Source organism: Garra rufa, chromosome 15 (genome assembly GCF_049309525.1).
Source record: "Garra rufa chromosome 15, GarRuf1.0, whole genome shotgun sequence".
Taxonomy (NCBI): Eukaryota; Metazoa; Chordata; class Actinopteri; order Cypriniformes; family Cyprinidae; genus Garra; species Garra rufa.
In genome coordinates, this window is record NC_133375.1 from 17300879 (window position 1) to 17313279 (window position 12401).

Genomic DNA, 12401 nt, shown 5'->3' on the forward strand with positions numbered 1-12401 from the left:
GGGCAATGAGAAGACCCCAATAGTCTCCTGGAACAGAGAGACTTCTTATTGGTCCACATGTGGTTTCTTATGGCCTAATTGCCATTCAGTCTTCTTTAAACACATTGTTAAGGTTTTACTCCTTTTAAAAATGTATGTTTGTCTTTAAGAACTGAGACTCTCCTGTCATGTGAGCATTCGTATGACAGGTAGCAGAAAGTAGCCTATCCATATAAAGGAGCAGTGTGGTCTAAGATGGAGGCCCCAAGTTGGGAATATGGAAAAGACAAAACATTCTTTTTTGGAAGGGATAGTATGGAAGTGGCTAAAGAGATGAGATTGAATGATAAAGGTTTTAACAAAGCAGTGCCAATAGCAGTACCACCACCATGGTTATTTCCTTTAGTTTTAGTTGATTTGGATTTACTTGACAGTAGCCGGGATTATAGAAATATCGCTAATATGTCAGGGATAATAGAAGATAGAATTATGCAATATATAATGAATATACTGCAGTGTACACAGATGGTTCCAAGAGCTTGGATACGGGAAGGATGGTTTTGGGCTTTGTACCAAAATGAGGTATTTCAATAAAGAAAAGAACTACAGATCACTTGGCAATATATACAGTAGAGTTGATGGCTATAATTGCTGCTTTGTACTGGACAGAGGAAAATGGCATGAAGAAAATAATTATATGTTCAGATTCCAGTTCAGCACTGAGTTCAATTAAGTCGATATCATCAAAGAACGGGTAGGATTGCATATATGAAATATATGAAATTTTATTTAGACTTCAGAGAACAAATGTGATGATAGTGTTCATGTGGATTCCAGCACATATAGGAATTAAAGGGAACCTAGTTGCAGATGTTTTAGCTAAGGAGGCATGTAAGCTAGATGAAATTATGGAAATCATATATAGTAAATCAGAGTTTTAGTTCAGTAGTTGCAGGAAGGATAAGTGATGGGTCTGAGGAGTATAAATGTATATCAAGAGTCATATATCCACATTTTCCTTTGTGGATTGTTCCATGTCTAAGTGTAGATTTAACTTGATTGGAGATAAGAGAAAAAGACGGAGATAAGGTAATGGAGGTAGTAAGAGCAAAATAATATATAAAGATTAGGCTTAGAAATAGTATTCTTAAATTCACAGATGCTTCCAGAAGTGGAGGACGAGTAGGAAAGGCAGTTAATATCCCAAAGTTACAGATAAAGAAAAGGACCAGAATAACTGATCAGTTGTCAGTGTATACAGGTGAAATGATATACGGCTATTCTGATAGCGGTATAGTTGATCAAAGAACTTGAAATTCAAGATGCGGTCATATGCTCAGATTCATGTTTAGTGTTAGTTAGTATCAGTAATCAACAATTAGAAGCAAGACCCGATCAAGTTATGGAAATCCTTCAAAATCGTATTGATTTGCAGCAAAGGAGAATGAGAATGCAGTTTATGTGGGTTCCAGCTCATGTGGGAATTAATGTTAATAAAGAGGCAGATGAGTTGGCTAAACAAGGAGTAGAGGATAAGAGAGTGGAAACTGAATTAGCACATAGTATGAGAGAAATGAAGTCTGTATTAAAAGATAAAGTGCTACATAGATGGCAGCAGTATTGGGAGAATGAGACTAAAGGGGGGCATTTACTTGCAATACAAAGAAAAGTTGGAAGAGGAAGAAGTAGTGGAAGAAATACCGAACCCCCAACTGCCCCCCATGCACCACAGCAAAAATGACCGCCCACTTCCCTGGGTATGTGTTCACGGTGTGTATGGGTCACCATACTTGGCCACACGTCACGTCCTTTCCCATTCTTTCCTTTAATGTGAATGTTACCAGAGATGCTTCTCTATCCACAGGCTGCATGATGCTGGAGGTGCAAGCAGAGGAACTGAACAAGCAGCGCTGCTTGGGCTTCTGGCTCTATTGTGGCCTGAAAGGAGAAGGGACTCTGACAGGGAAAGTGTTTCTGATCTGAGTCTCCAGCAGATGGCAGTAATGCACTGATACGTGTGGTATGCCAAAAAAGAAAGAAGAAGAAGAAAAAGAATGCCTGACTCTTCACCCAGGAAGCAGGTTGCTATTTGCAGAACATAATAAAAGCAACTTCAATAGCTTTGGATGGGTGGGGAATGTAAAAGCACAAAATTCAGGTCTCAGTCAGTTGCAGATAAGCCCCACTTTGGCTATGCCAGAGATTCCACCTTGGAAATTTGTAATGCCATCTGTAGATATAAGCTTGCAGCAAATATTAAAGGAAAGATCAGGAATAATGCTACACTGGTTAATAGTTCAAAATTATGTAGAGCAATATCAAGACAAGTTATTTATATTTACAGATGGATCAAAGCAAGCTGAAACAGGCCGGACTGGTGCTGCTTTTTTCATACCCCGGTATGAAGTAGCATGTAAAAAAAGAACAACAGACTACCTGTCGGTATACAGTGTGGAGTTAATAGCTATCTTGCTAGCACTAGAGTGGGTGGAAGGCAATATTCAGAGCAAAGAGATTGTTATAGCATCAGATAGTCTGTCAGCATTAACCAGCATTCAGTCTGGAAAGGTATCATGTAGACAAGACCTCATATATAGAATTCTCTATTTACTCCTCACACTTCATAATCAGAAAATATTGGTATCTTTCCTTTGGGTTCCTGCCCATGTAGGGGTGGAAGGAAATGAAATAGTGGATACACTAGCAAAAAACTCTATAAAGCATGAGGTAGTAGATGTACAAGTACCAGTAAGTAGAGCAGAGGCTATCATAAAAAAGTACATACTCAAAATATGGCAGTATTATTGGGACGTAGCAGATACAAGGCGTCATTTATACAATATTCAAAAACAGGTAGTCACAAATATGAAGATGGGCAGGAGCCCAAGGGAGGAGATGATAGTATCGCGCCTAAGAATGGATCATACTGGTTTAAATGCAACATTGTACAAAATAAGGAAACATCCCACTGGGCTATGCAATCACTGTAATGCACAAGAGACAGTAAAACATATACTATTAGAATGCAAAAAATATGAGGATGATAGGGTAGAATTAAAGACACAAATCAAAGAACAAAATATGACACTTATATTGGGAAATACATCTGGGAAAGTGCACAAGGTATTAATAAATTACCTAAAAAATACTGGGTTAATTGAAAGAATTTAAAATGCATATGCAATCCAATTAAGTTTTTTTTTTTAAGTTAGTTTCACTGTCCTCAACGCCATTGTACTGCCCACACTCCAGTCTAGTAGGTGGCGGTAATGCGCCTTCTAAGTGAGGTGCCAACCGCCATAAAACCTGAAAGATGAAGAAGAAGAAGAAGAAGAAGAAGAAGAAGAAGGTTGCCTGGTTTATTGCCTGTGTTGTGAAGGAATGCCTTGGGGATTTACTTACCAACCAGGACTATTTTGCACTTGCACTTTGGAGTAACACATCTTCTTGATTGTATATACTTGGGTGGACACTTTGGATTATTATTTATGAATTGCTTTTGGACTGTTTTAAGGGTATGAATTGAAAGACTATTTTAGCAATCTAAATATTCTCTGTATACCGTGTTGTTTTAGTTATGTTATTGTTTTGTGTAAATACACTACTGTTGTTTATATCTGCCTTGCTGTCTTTAATCTGCTTACCCAACATCTAAACATTTTAAACAATTCTTTGTTTTTAATCTGTGTAACCTCAGCCGATAGGGGCAAGTGTTAAAAGTTGAGAGACCTCAGGGAAAGAGTGAGCTTTGCCAATAAATACTTTAGCACACTAAAACATATTTTCAGCAGAGGTCAAATTAATAATTTTATGTTTTGTTTTTATGTTGATTTATATTGTTCTTATATTTGTATTATGTGTTACATTAGCAGTATTAACCTGAATGGACTGTTTCTATTTTGTATTTAATAAATCCATTAGTTTGAAATCCCTTTGACTACTGTCAATTTTTGTCATTTTGATTGCAGTGTATATTTTACCACTTGCCTATTTTGACTACTCTTTTGGATTGTCTAAGATAAAGGCAGCCCTTGGATTGCTAAGCTATCTAGAGTGATTTTCTTAGCCCTTTTCCTCACTCTGGAAGTGTAAAGTTTTGGCAGTTAAACAGGACGGCACCAATAATCCTCTTAGCAGTCCTGACTATCCGTTGTAGTCTTCTGATCTCTGATTTGGTAGCTGAGCTGAACCAAACTGTTATAGACGAACACAGGACAGAATCAATGGTGGCCGAGTAGAACTGTGTGAGCAGGTCCTGAGGCAGATTGAACTTCCTCAGCTGGCAGTTAGACTGGTCCTGGCCTGGTTTTACAAGATTTTATCCCCACTTTTGTAAGTATCCTCTTTGGCATGTTTGAATCTGTTTGACTTTCCCAGTAAACCACGGTTTATCATTATTGAACAATAAGAATGTCCTGGTGGGGACGCACATATCCTCACAAAAACATGACATATAAAGTCTCTGTGAGCTTGTCCAGATCGGTAGCAGCAGCTTCAAAACCACTCCAGTCAGTGCAGTCAAACAGGCTTGTAAATCACGCTCTGCTTTATTATTTTTTACAGTCCTTATTACAGGTTTAGCTGATTTGCCTGTAGGGCAAGATAAACCAAACCGTGATCAGAGAGCCCCAAAGCTACCCATATGACAGAGTGATATGCACCTTTTATTGTGGTGTATTACAATATATTTCTAAATTGCTTTACCCCAGTAGTGACGGCCCTTGCCAAAGCCCTTGCCAAAGGCACACAAGCTGACATTGTTTGGTCCAGTTGTGCTATATAGACATCACACGCTCTGCATAAATCTTAAACACTAAAAATGCCTTCACACTGGTGCATTTACAGTAGATGTTTTATATTTATGTGTTTTGTTTGTAACAAAATAGTGATTTGTTCAAACATTACTGTTTTTTTTTTTTTGTTCTCATCAATGTTAATTATGTTAGTAATTATTTTCTTTATTTCATAAAAAAAGTACTGGATTGATCAGCTAAAGAGCTTAAACAGCTGATTTTTTTTCACTCTCTTAATATTTTCTTTTGTGTTCCTCACATTTGGAATGCCATATAATTCCTCATAACATGAATTTCATTAACAGAATTATCTTGTTTGAGGCGGCTAATGTCTCTTCTCTATTTCTTTATTTTTTACTGTACCAGGGATGTCCAATCCTGCACCTGGAGGCAGGGGCGCCGCTAAGGGGGGGTAAGTTAGGACGATTCTAAGGGCCCATGCCCTTTAGGGGCCCCCAGAGATCTACTTTGCTGTAGTAGGGGGGGCCCAAACTCATATTTTGTCATAGGGCCCAAAATTGCGAGCGGCGCCCCTGCCTGGAGGGCCAATGTCCTGCAACAGTTCCAGCACACTTGCCTAGAACCCTAACCCTAACTTTGATTAAAAGGGTCATGAACTAAGAAATCAAAATTACCTTGATATTTTGAAGAGGTCATTTAAAAATGGCTCTAAACAAGATGCTGTACATCAGCCTTTGCATTGCCTTCCTTTTGATCCCAACGGAAAGAGTGAATTAACTTTTTTAAATTAGGTGTTCACTTTTGTTCATTCCATTTTACTGTGGATTCATTGACAAACAAGGAACAATTCGCAACGGGATTTTTAAAAAGATTGAAAGTTAAAGACGATGATGTGCAGGCTATATTTAATCCAACAGTAATGTCACACCACACAAGTGTGAGTAACTGTTTTTTTTATGTGGTCACTGTTGCTTTGTCTGTTATTACAGACCGTTTGATATGTACTGAGTATTTATTTGTTTTTGACCTAAATCACAGCAACGTCCATCTATGGGAAATGTAGGCTGTCAAACATACACAACTGTTAGCCAATCATAGCAGCAACAAACAAAACCAATCTTTAAATTTCAGTGCTGTGGAAATGGCCTTTTCTACCGATCTTATCAAAGTTTCAAAGCGATACTATCTGGTAAGTTTTCACCTTCGCTCACTCACAAAGTCAAAAACAGGAAGTGGGCAAGACTTGCCAAAAATGTTTTTGCGGTGTCCTGCATTAACCGTAATATCCAATATGCAGCAATTGTGCGGCAGTCTGTAATTACTTATACGTGTCTTTCTACTATTAAACATCTCCGTTCTTCATATTCAGTTGTTAATATATGTAATGTGTATTTTGTCAAGTTCGGCGGTTTCTGTAACATCCCTTTCTGTAGTTAAGATAAGATAACATACTTAGGAAATGCTGTTGTGTAATAGCTTTTGTCCTAAATACGGTCCTAACTGAAATGACCATGGCTACCAAACAGATAGGATAAGATTTTAAAGTTAGAATCTTTCTGTAATATGCCCACTGATGAGGGAGGTTAAAAACTGGACAGAAAATATCCTATAAGGCTAATAAAATGCTTTATTGGTCGGTTGTTCTGCACGCTTAATAAACAAACTCCAGCTGGTCCAAAATGCAGCAGCTAGAGTTCTTACTAGAACCAGAAAATATGACCATATTAGCCCGGTTCTGTCAACACTGCACTGGCTCCCTGTTAAACATCGTATAGATTTTAAAATCTTGCTAATTACTTATAAAGCCCTCAATGGTTCAGCTCCTCAGTATTTTAGCGAGCTCTTATGACATTATAGTCCCTCATGGTCCGCTGCGTTCTCAAAACTCTGGCAATTTAATAATACCTAAAATATATCAAAATCAACTGTGGGCGGCAGATCATTTTCTTATTTAGTGCCTAAACTCTGGAACAATCTACCTAACACTGTTCGGGAGGCAGACACACTCTGTCAGTTTAAATCTAGATTAAAGACACATCTCTTTAACCTGGCCTACACTTAACACGTTAACACATTCCTATAATCCAAATCCGTTAAAGGATTGTTAGGCTGCATTAATTAGGTCATCCGGAACCGGGAACACTTCCCATAACAAGTAATTTACTCATTGCGTTGTAAGAAGAATGGCATCTACGCTAATATTAGTCTGTTTTGTTCTTATTCCGAGGTCACCGTAGCCGCCAGATCCAGTTTGTACCCAGCCAAGATGATGGATCAACACCTAGAGACGATCCAGTGAAGTTTTTAACAGGGTAGGCTGAGTGCTAAGACATCCCCCCCCCCCCCCCCAAACGGCTTTTAGGACAAACTCAATAAGGGAAACACTGTGGCAGGTGTCGATTTAAAAGTATGCAAATTTCCTACCTTATTGGTAAATGAAATTCATCTCAAATTCTTCTATTGTTTTAGGTTCATCTGTAGTTTTTTTTTCATGCATAAAAAACTTATAGCTGCTTTTCCAAGTAAAAACGACCAAACAACGTTTACACGTATTACGTTATGATCTATTCAGATGGTGGGGAGGTGGGGGATTCCCCCGGTCTATATGTCTCTGCTTCGACTATTAATTAATTCCCAGTGAATAGGAGTTAAAACTCCCACCCGGGTGATACTACGACCATGCAAAATGGCAAAAACAATAATGTTGCAAATAACAATGAAATCAGAGAAGAAATCAGATTTTATTTATTTATGTCACAAGGAGTCAGACTGAGACGTGCGGATCCATTTGCAGCATTTATTTGATACAAAACAAACACAAAGGGGCAGGCAGAAATCGTGGTCAAACACAGGCAGAAGGTCGGGGCTGGCAGCAAGAATCAAACACGGGAGGGAGTCCTGGAATCAAAACACAGGGAAAACAAACTCGGGAAGAAACGCTCGGAAATACAGACCATACGGAACAATAAGACTTCGCAGAGTGGCTGTGTGTGTGAGAAGCTTAAATGCAGTCAGTGTGATGAGGTGCAGCTGTGAGCGGTAATCGGTAAAGTGAGAGCAGGTGAATGCAGTGATTAGTGCAGTGGCTTGTGGGGAATGAAGTCCATGAAGTGTGGTGCAAGAGTTCATGATGACAGGATAGACCAGATACGTGACAGAGCCCCTCCCCAAGGAGCGGCTTCCAGACGCTCTAACCACCTAATACAACCTGGAGGGTGGTGGAGCGGAGGCGGAACAGGGGGAGGGATGGAGGGCCAGGTCCATGTAGGGGTACTGGAACCACGAACTGAGGCGGAGCCGACGGAGGTGGAGCCGGTGGAGCCCGAGGCGAAACTGGAGAGTCGATGGTCCTGGGCGACACAGAGGATCCGGAGGACCAAGGCGGAACCCAAGGCTCTGGCGACCCCGGCGGAGATGGAGGTCCGGAGGTACGCAGCGGAGCCGGAGTGACAGAGGATCGAGGCTGTGCCCACGGGAGGGAGGAGGTCCACAGAGCCGGCAGGACGGAGTGACGAGGCGCAGCCGGAGGAGTAGAGTCCAGAGGCGAAGGTGGGGCGACGACTGACCGGGGCGGAGCCGGAGAGACGATGGAGCCCGGAGGAGCTGGTGGGCCGACGGCCGACAACGGAGACGAGGGAGCACAGAGCCGGGGTGGAGCCGCAGGGTCGGAGGGCCGAGGTGGAGTCCAGGACTCTGAGACTGGAGGTGATGGTGAGGGATCCTTCAGTCTGGACACCGATGGAGACTGGCAGTCCCACAGCAAGTCCTCTGCACCGAAGGTGGGATGTGGGTGAGCAGAGGGACTGTCAGGAGACAGAGGTGGCGGGACTGGAGCAGCAGGGAGGGTGGGTGGGAACAGTCCATGCATGAGCTCCGTGACCAGAACCGGGCAGACAGGAATCTCAGGACGACTGGATGGAACCAGCGGAGGCTCTGGAAGGCTGGGCGGAACCAGCGGAAGCTCTGGAAGGCCGGGCAGGACCAGCGGAGACTCTGGAAGGCCGGGCGGGACCAGCAGAGACTCTGGAAGGCCGGGCGGGACCAGCGGAGACTCTGGAAGGCCGGGCGGGACCAGCGGAGGCTCTAGAAGGCCGGGCGGGACCAGCGGAGGCTCTGGAAGGCCGGGCTGAACCAGCGGAGGCTCTGGAAGACTCTCTTGAGGAGAGGGCTCTGGACGGCGCTCTTGAGGAGCGGGCTCTGGAGAACTGGACGACCCCAGCGGAGACTCTGGAGGGCTGGGCGTCTCCAGCGGAGACTCTGGAAGAGCAGGCTCTGGGCGAGCGGTCACAGGAGGGCGCTCTGGCGGCACGGTCACTGGAGGGCGCTCTGGCGGCGGAGACTCTGGAAGGGCAGCCATTTTGCGAACAGGCTCTGGACTAGCAGACATCTTGTGCTGTGGCTCTGGGTTGGCAGACATCTTAGGCTGTGGCTCTGAGCTGGGACTTACTGTGGGAAGATGGTTCTCCTCCACAATTCCCACAGTAAAAGGAGAGCCACACAACGAAAGAGCAAGATCCATATAAGATTGCAAAGTCCAGCCCGGTTCAAACATTGGCATGAGGGAAGCCAATGGCTCTAAGAGTCCTCCACGGAAGAAAATCATCAGGCATTGATCATCCATGGAAGACAGATTTGCCAATTTGATGAAGGCCATGACATAATCCTCAATAGTCCGCTCACCCTGCTTGAGAAGCATGATCTGCACCGTTGAATTCATGCTGGAACCGGATAACTCCACAATAGCTGCTGGATCCTTGTAATGGCGAAGTCTTCTGTCACAGGGAGTCAGACTGAGACGTGCGGATCCATTTGCAGCATTTATTTGATACAAAACAAACACAAAGGGGCAGGCAGAAATTGTGGTCAAACACAGGCAGAAGGTCGGGGCTGGCAGCAAGAATCAAACACGGGAGGGAGTCCAGGAATCAAAACACAGGGAAAACAAACTCGGGAAAAAACGCTCGGAAATACAGACCATACGGAACAATAAGACTTCGCAGAGTGGCTGTGTGTGTGAGAAGCTTAAATGCAGTCAGTGTGATGAGGTGCAGCTGTGAGCGGTAATCAGTAAAGTGAGAGCAGGTGAATGCAGTGATTAGTGCAGTGGCTTGTGGGGAATGAAGTCCATGAAGTGTGGTGCAAGAGTTCATGATGACAGGATAGACCAGATACGTGACAATTTATTAGATTTTTTCCCCCGATGTTTATTTATTTATTTTTTAAATATACATTTTATATACTTTTTTTTATTTACCACTTTGCTTGCTTTGCTTGAGAAAACATGAAAATATACAGTTATGATGAACCAGATGAGTCCTCTGCAAATCTGATTTTGTTACAACATACTTTTGCATTATTGACCCACTATTGTCCTATTTAATACTGTAAAGTTGCTTTAACACAACTCTTATTGTTAAAAGTGCTGTATAAATAAAGGTGACTTGACTTGACTATTACTTGTAAAATATGTTTTTTGATGTAAAAATCTTGATAACCGTATAAGGGAACATCAGAGAACAGTATGAAATAATAAAAAGGCAGTTCATGACCCCTTTAACTAGTGGTGCGTTTAATTAGGGCTTGAACTAAACTCTGCAGGACAGCAGCCCTCCAGAAACAGGTTTGGACACCTCTGTATTCAGCCTTAACATTGATTTATGCATTTTTTTTTTTATACATAATCTTACCGTGAGCGCAGATTTTTTCCATCAAACCTTGGCCGATATGGGCGGGTGTATCGTAAGGGACTTCTTACTCTCCGGATACGTCTTTTCTTGTTCTAAAAAAAAAAAAAAAAAAAAACAGTTTTAAATGACATTCAGAAATGCAGCTGAAGATGCTGTACTGAAGTATGCTACTTTCAAAATTGCAACCTTTGTTAACTTGATAATTCAGTACTATAAACAAGAATTTCAGTATGATCAAATGTTTGTAATAACTGTTGGATAAACAAGTAAGCACAATAAAACCACACAAGGGACATGGGTACATTAGGACATTAAGATTAAACTCAACTATATATTTCATGAACTGTCATGTGTTTTGATGTTGTAATTTCACACAACATTGACATTAATTTGCACTTTAATTTCTAACGCCTGTGATCACCATAAAAACACTTCAGGGCCTCAGGATTCAGCATCAGTGGATGAAACAAAGAGATGCCAAAATAATCCATCCAAATCTATTCATAACTTAGCCCTTACTATAATACAAAAACAGTATTATTGTTATACAGTGTAATAAAAATAACGTTTGATTGACGTGCGCATGCCCAGTGGTCGGATCTGTCTCCCTTCAAGTCTAAACCAGGGGGCAGAGGGGGGATGCTTTTGAAAACCTTTTTTCTCTTCCTATAGGTGGGAAGTCGACCAAATTGTTAGTGTAATATGTTACGTGTCACGTCATGAAATGTTTTTACAGTTTTTCTCAATTGCTAAAACACTATAACCAGTCTTTTGAACTAAAATTTCAAAACTATAACGCCATTTTTGAAAAAGCACACCCATTTCCCTAAACAATAAACACTATTCCCTGCTTTGACACATGAGTTATATTTGGTGAACTGTTACTGCAAAACTCTACACACAAACCCCTACATTTCTCAGTGCTTACACCATGTGGTCATTTAGAAAGCACAAGCATTCAACATTGTTCACTCAATCTGTGAAGTTTGAGCTCAATTAGCACACAATTATCCAAGTGGAAACACTAGGAGTCAAAATTTAGCACACACAAATCAGAACCTAAAAGAAGCCAAAGTCAGCTTACAGTTTTTCTCAGTCACTTTGGTGCATTTCTCAGATCAGAAATGAAATTGTCAAAACTACTTGTTCAACATCCACATCATCTAGTCTCTTGTGCACATCATAAAAAGCTTCTCATTCTTCTGATCAAGTTGTGATTGCTTTGGTACATTCATACAACTGATTAGATACATTTGTCTGCGGTTTCCCACATTATCAGTTGCTATTGTCATGTTGCTCAAAATGTATGATATAGTTCTCTGTGCAATAGTTTGACCCCTCAAAACATCAAGTCATTAGCTCATCGTATAAGTCATTACCTAAATGCAAAATTTTTGATCTAGTTGTTATAAACTGTCAATCATATATTCTACACATTTCTATTAGACTTTTTGTAAATTTGCCATGAATTATTCAAGTGAATCTTGACTTTCACTAATGAAGATAATGTATATCAACCAATGATAAAGCAGTTCTCTGAAATAGCTCAAAGGTACATCTCTTGAACCTTCAATTGGAAAGCATACTGTATATAGACAGAGGACAACGCAGGAGTTACAAAATCTGACAGTAGACTTTCTAATTTTTATTTTTACCTTTGTGCCCATATTTCTTTTTCTTTGCTGTTTCACAATGACACTGTAATGCATTTTTATTTTTTTTCTCAGACCACTAGTACAGTACAAGTGTAACTGTGAATCCTATCCAGTCTTTTTCAATCAGTATCCCACATACAGTAATGTGTAATTTTGAAGAGGAAGAGTAGGAGGTGAAAGAGGAAGAGGAGGAGAAGAAGGTGGATGACAACGACAACGTGGAAGAGACAGAGGAAGGGCAAGGGCGAGAAAACAAGCAGTCTCATATATTTTAGTTGATGAGTGCCAGGGTTGGATCAGGCATGCAAGAGGATTTGACCCCTGCT

General features: G+C 41.2%; 1 protein-coding gene across 1 annotated transcript in view; it reads right to left on the reverse strand.

The window, feature by feature from the left end:
• Nucleotides 1-12401, reverse strand: part of LOC141287172 (uncharacterized) — a 57704-nt gene that overhangs the window by 32893 nt on the left and 12410 nt on the right. The window contains exon 2 of the mRNA XM_073819307.1: nt 10421-10512. Within this exon, the coding sequence (XP_073675408.1) occupies nt 10421-10512 (92 nt within the window). The remainder of the gene's footprint in view (nt 1-10420; nt 10513-12401) is intronic.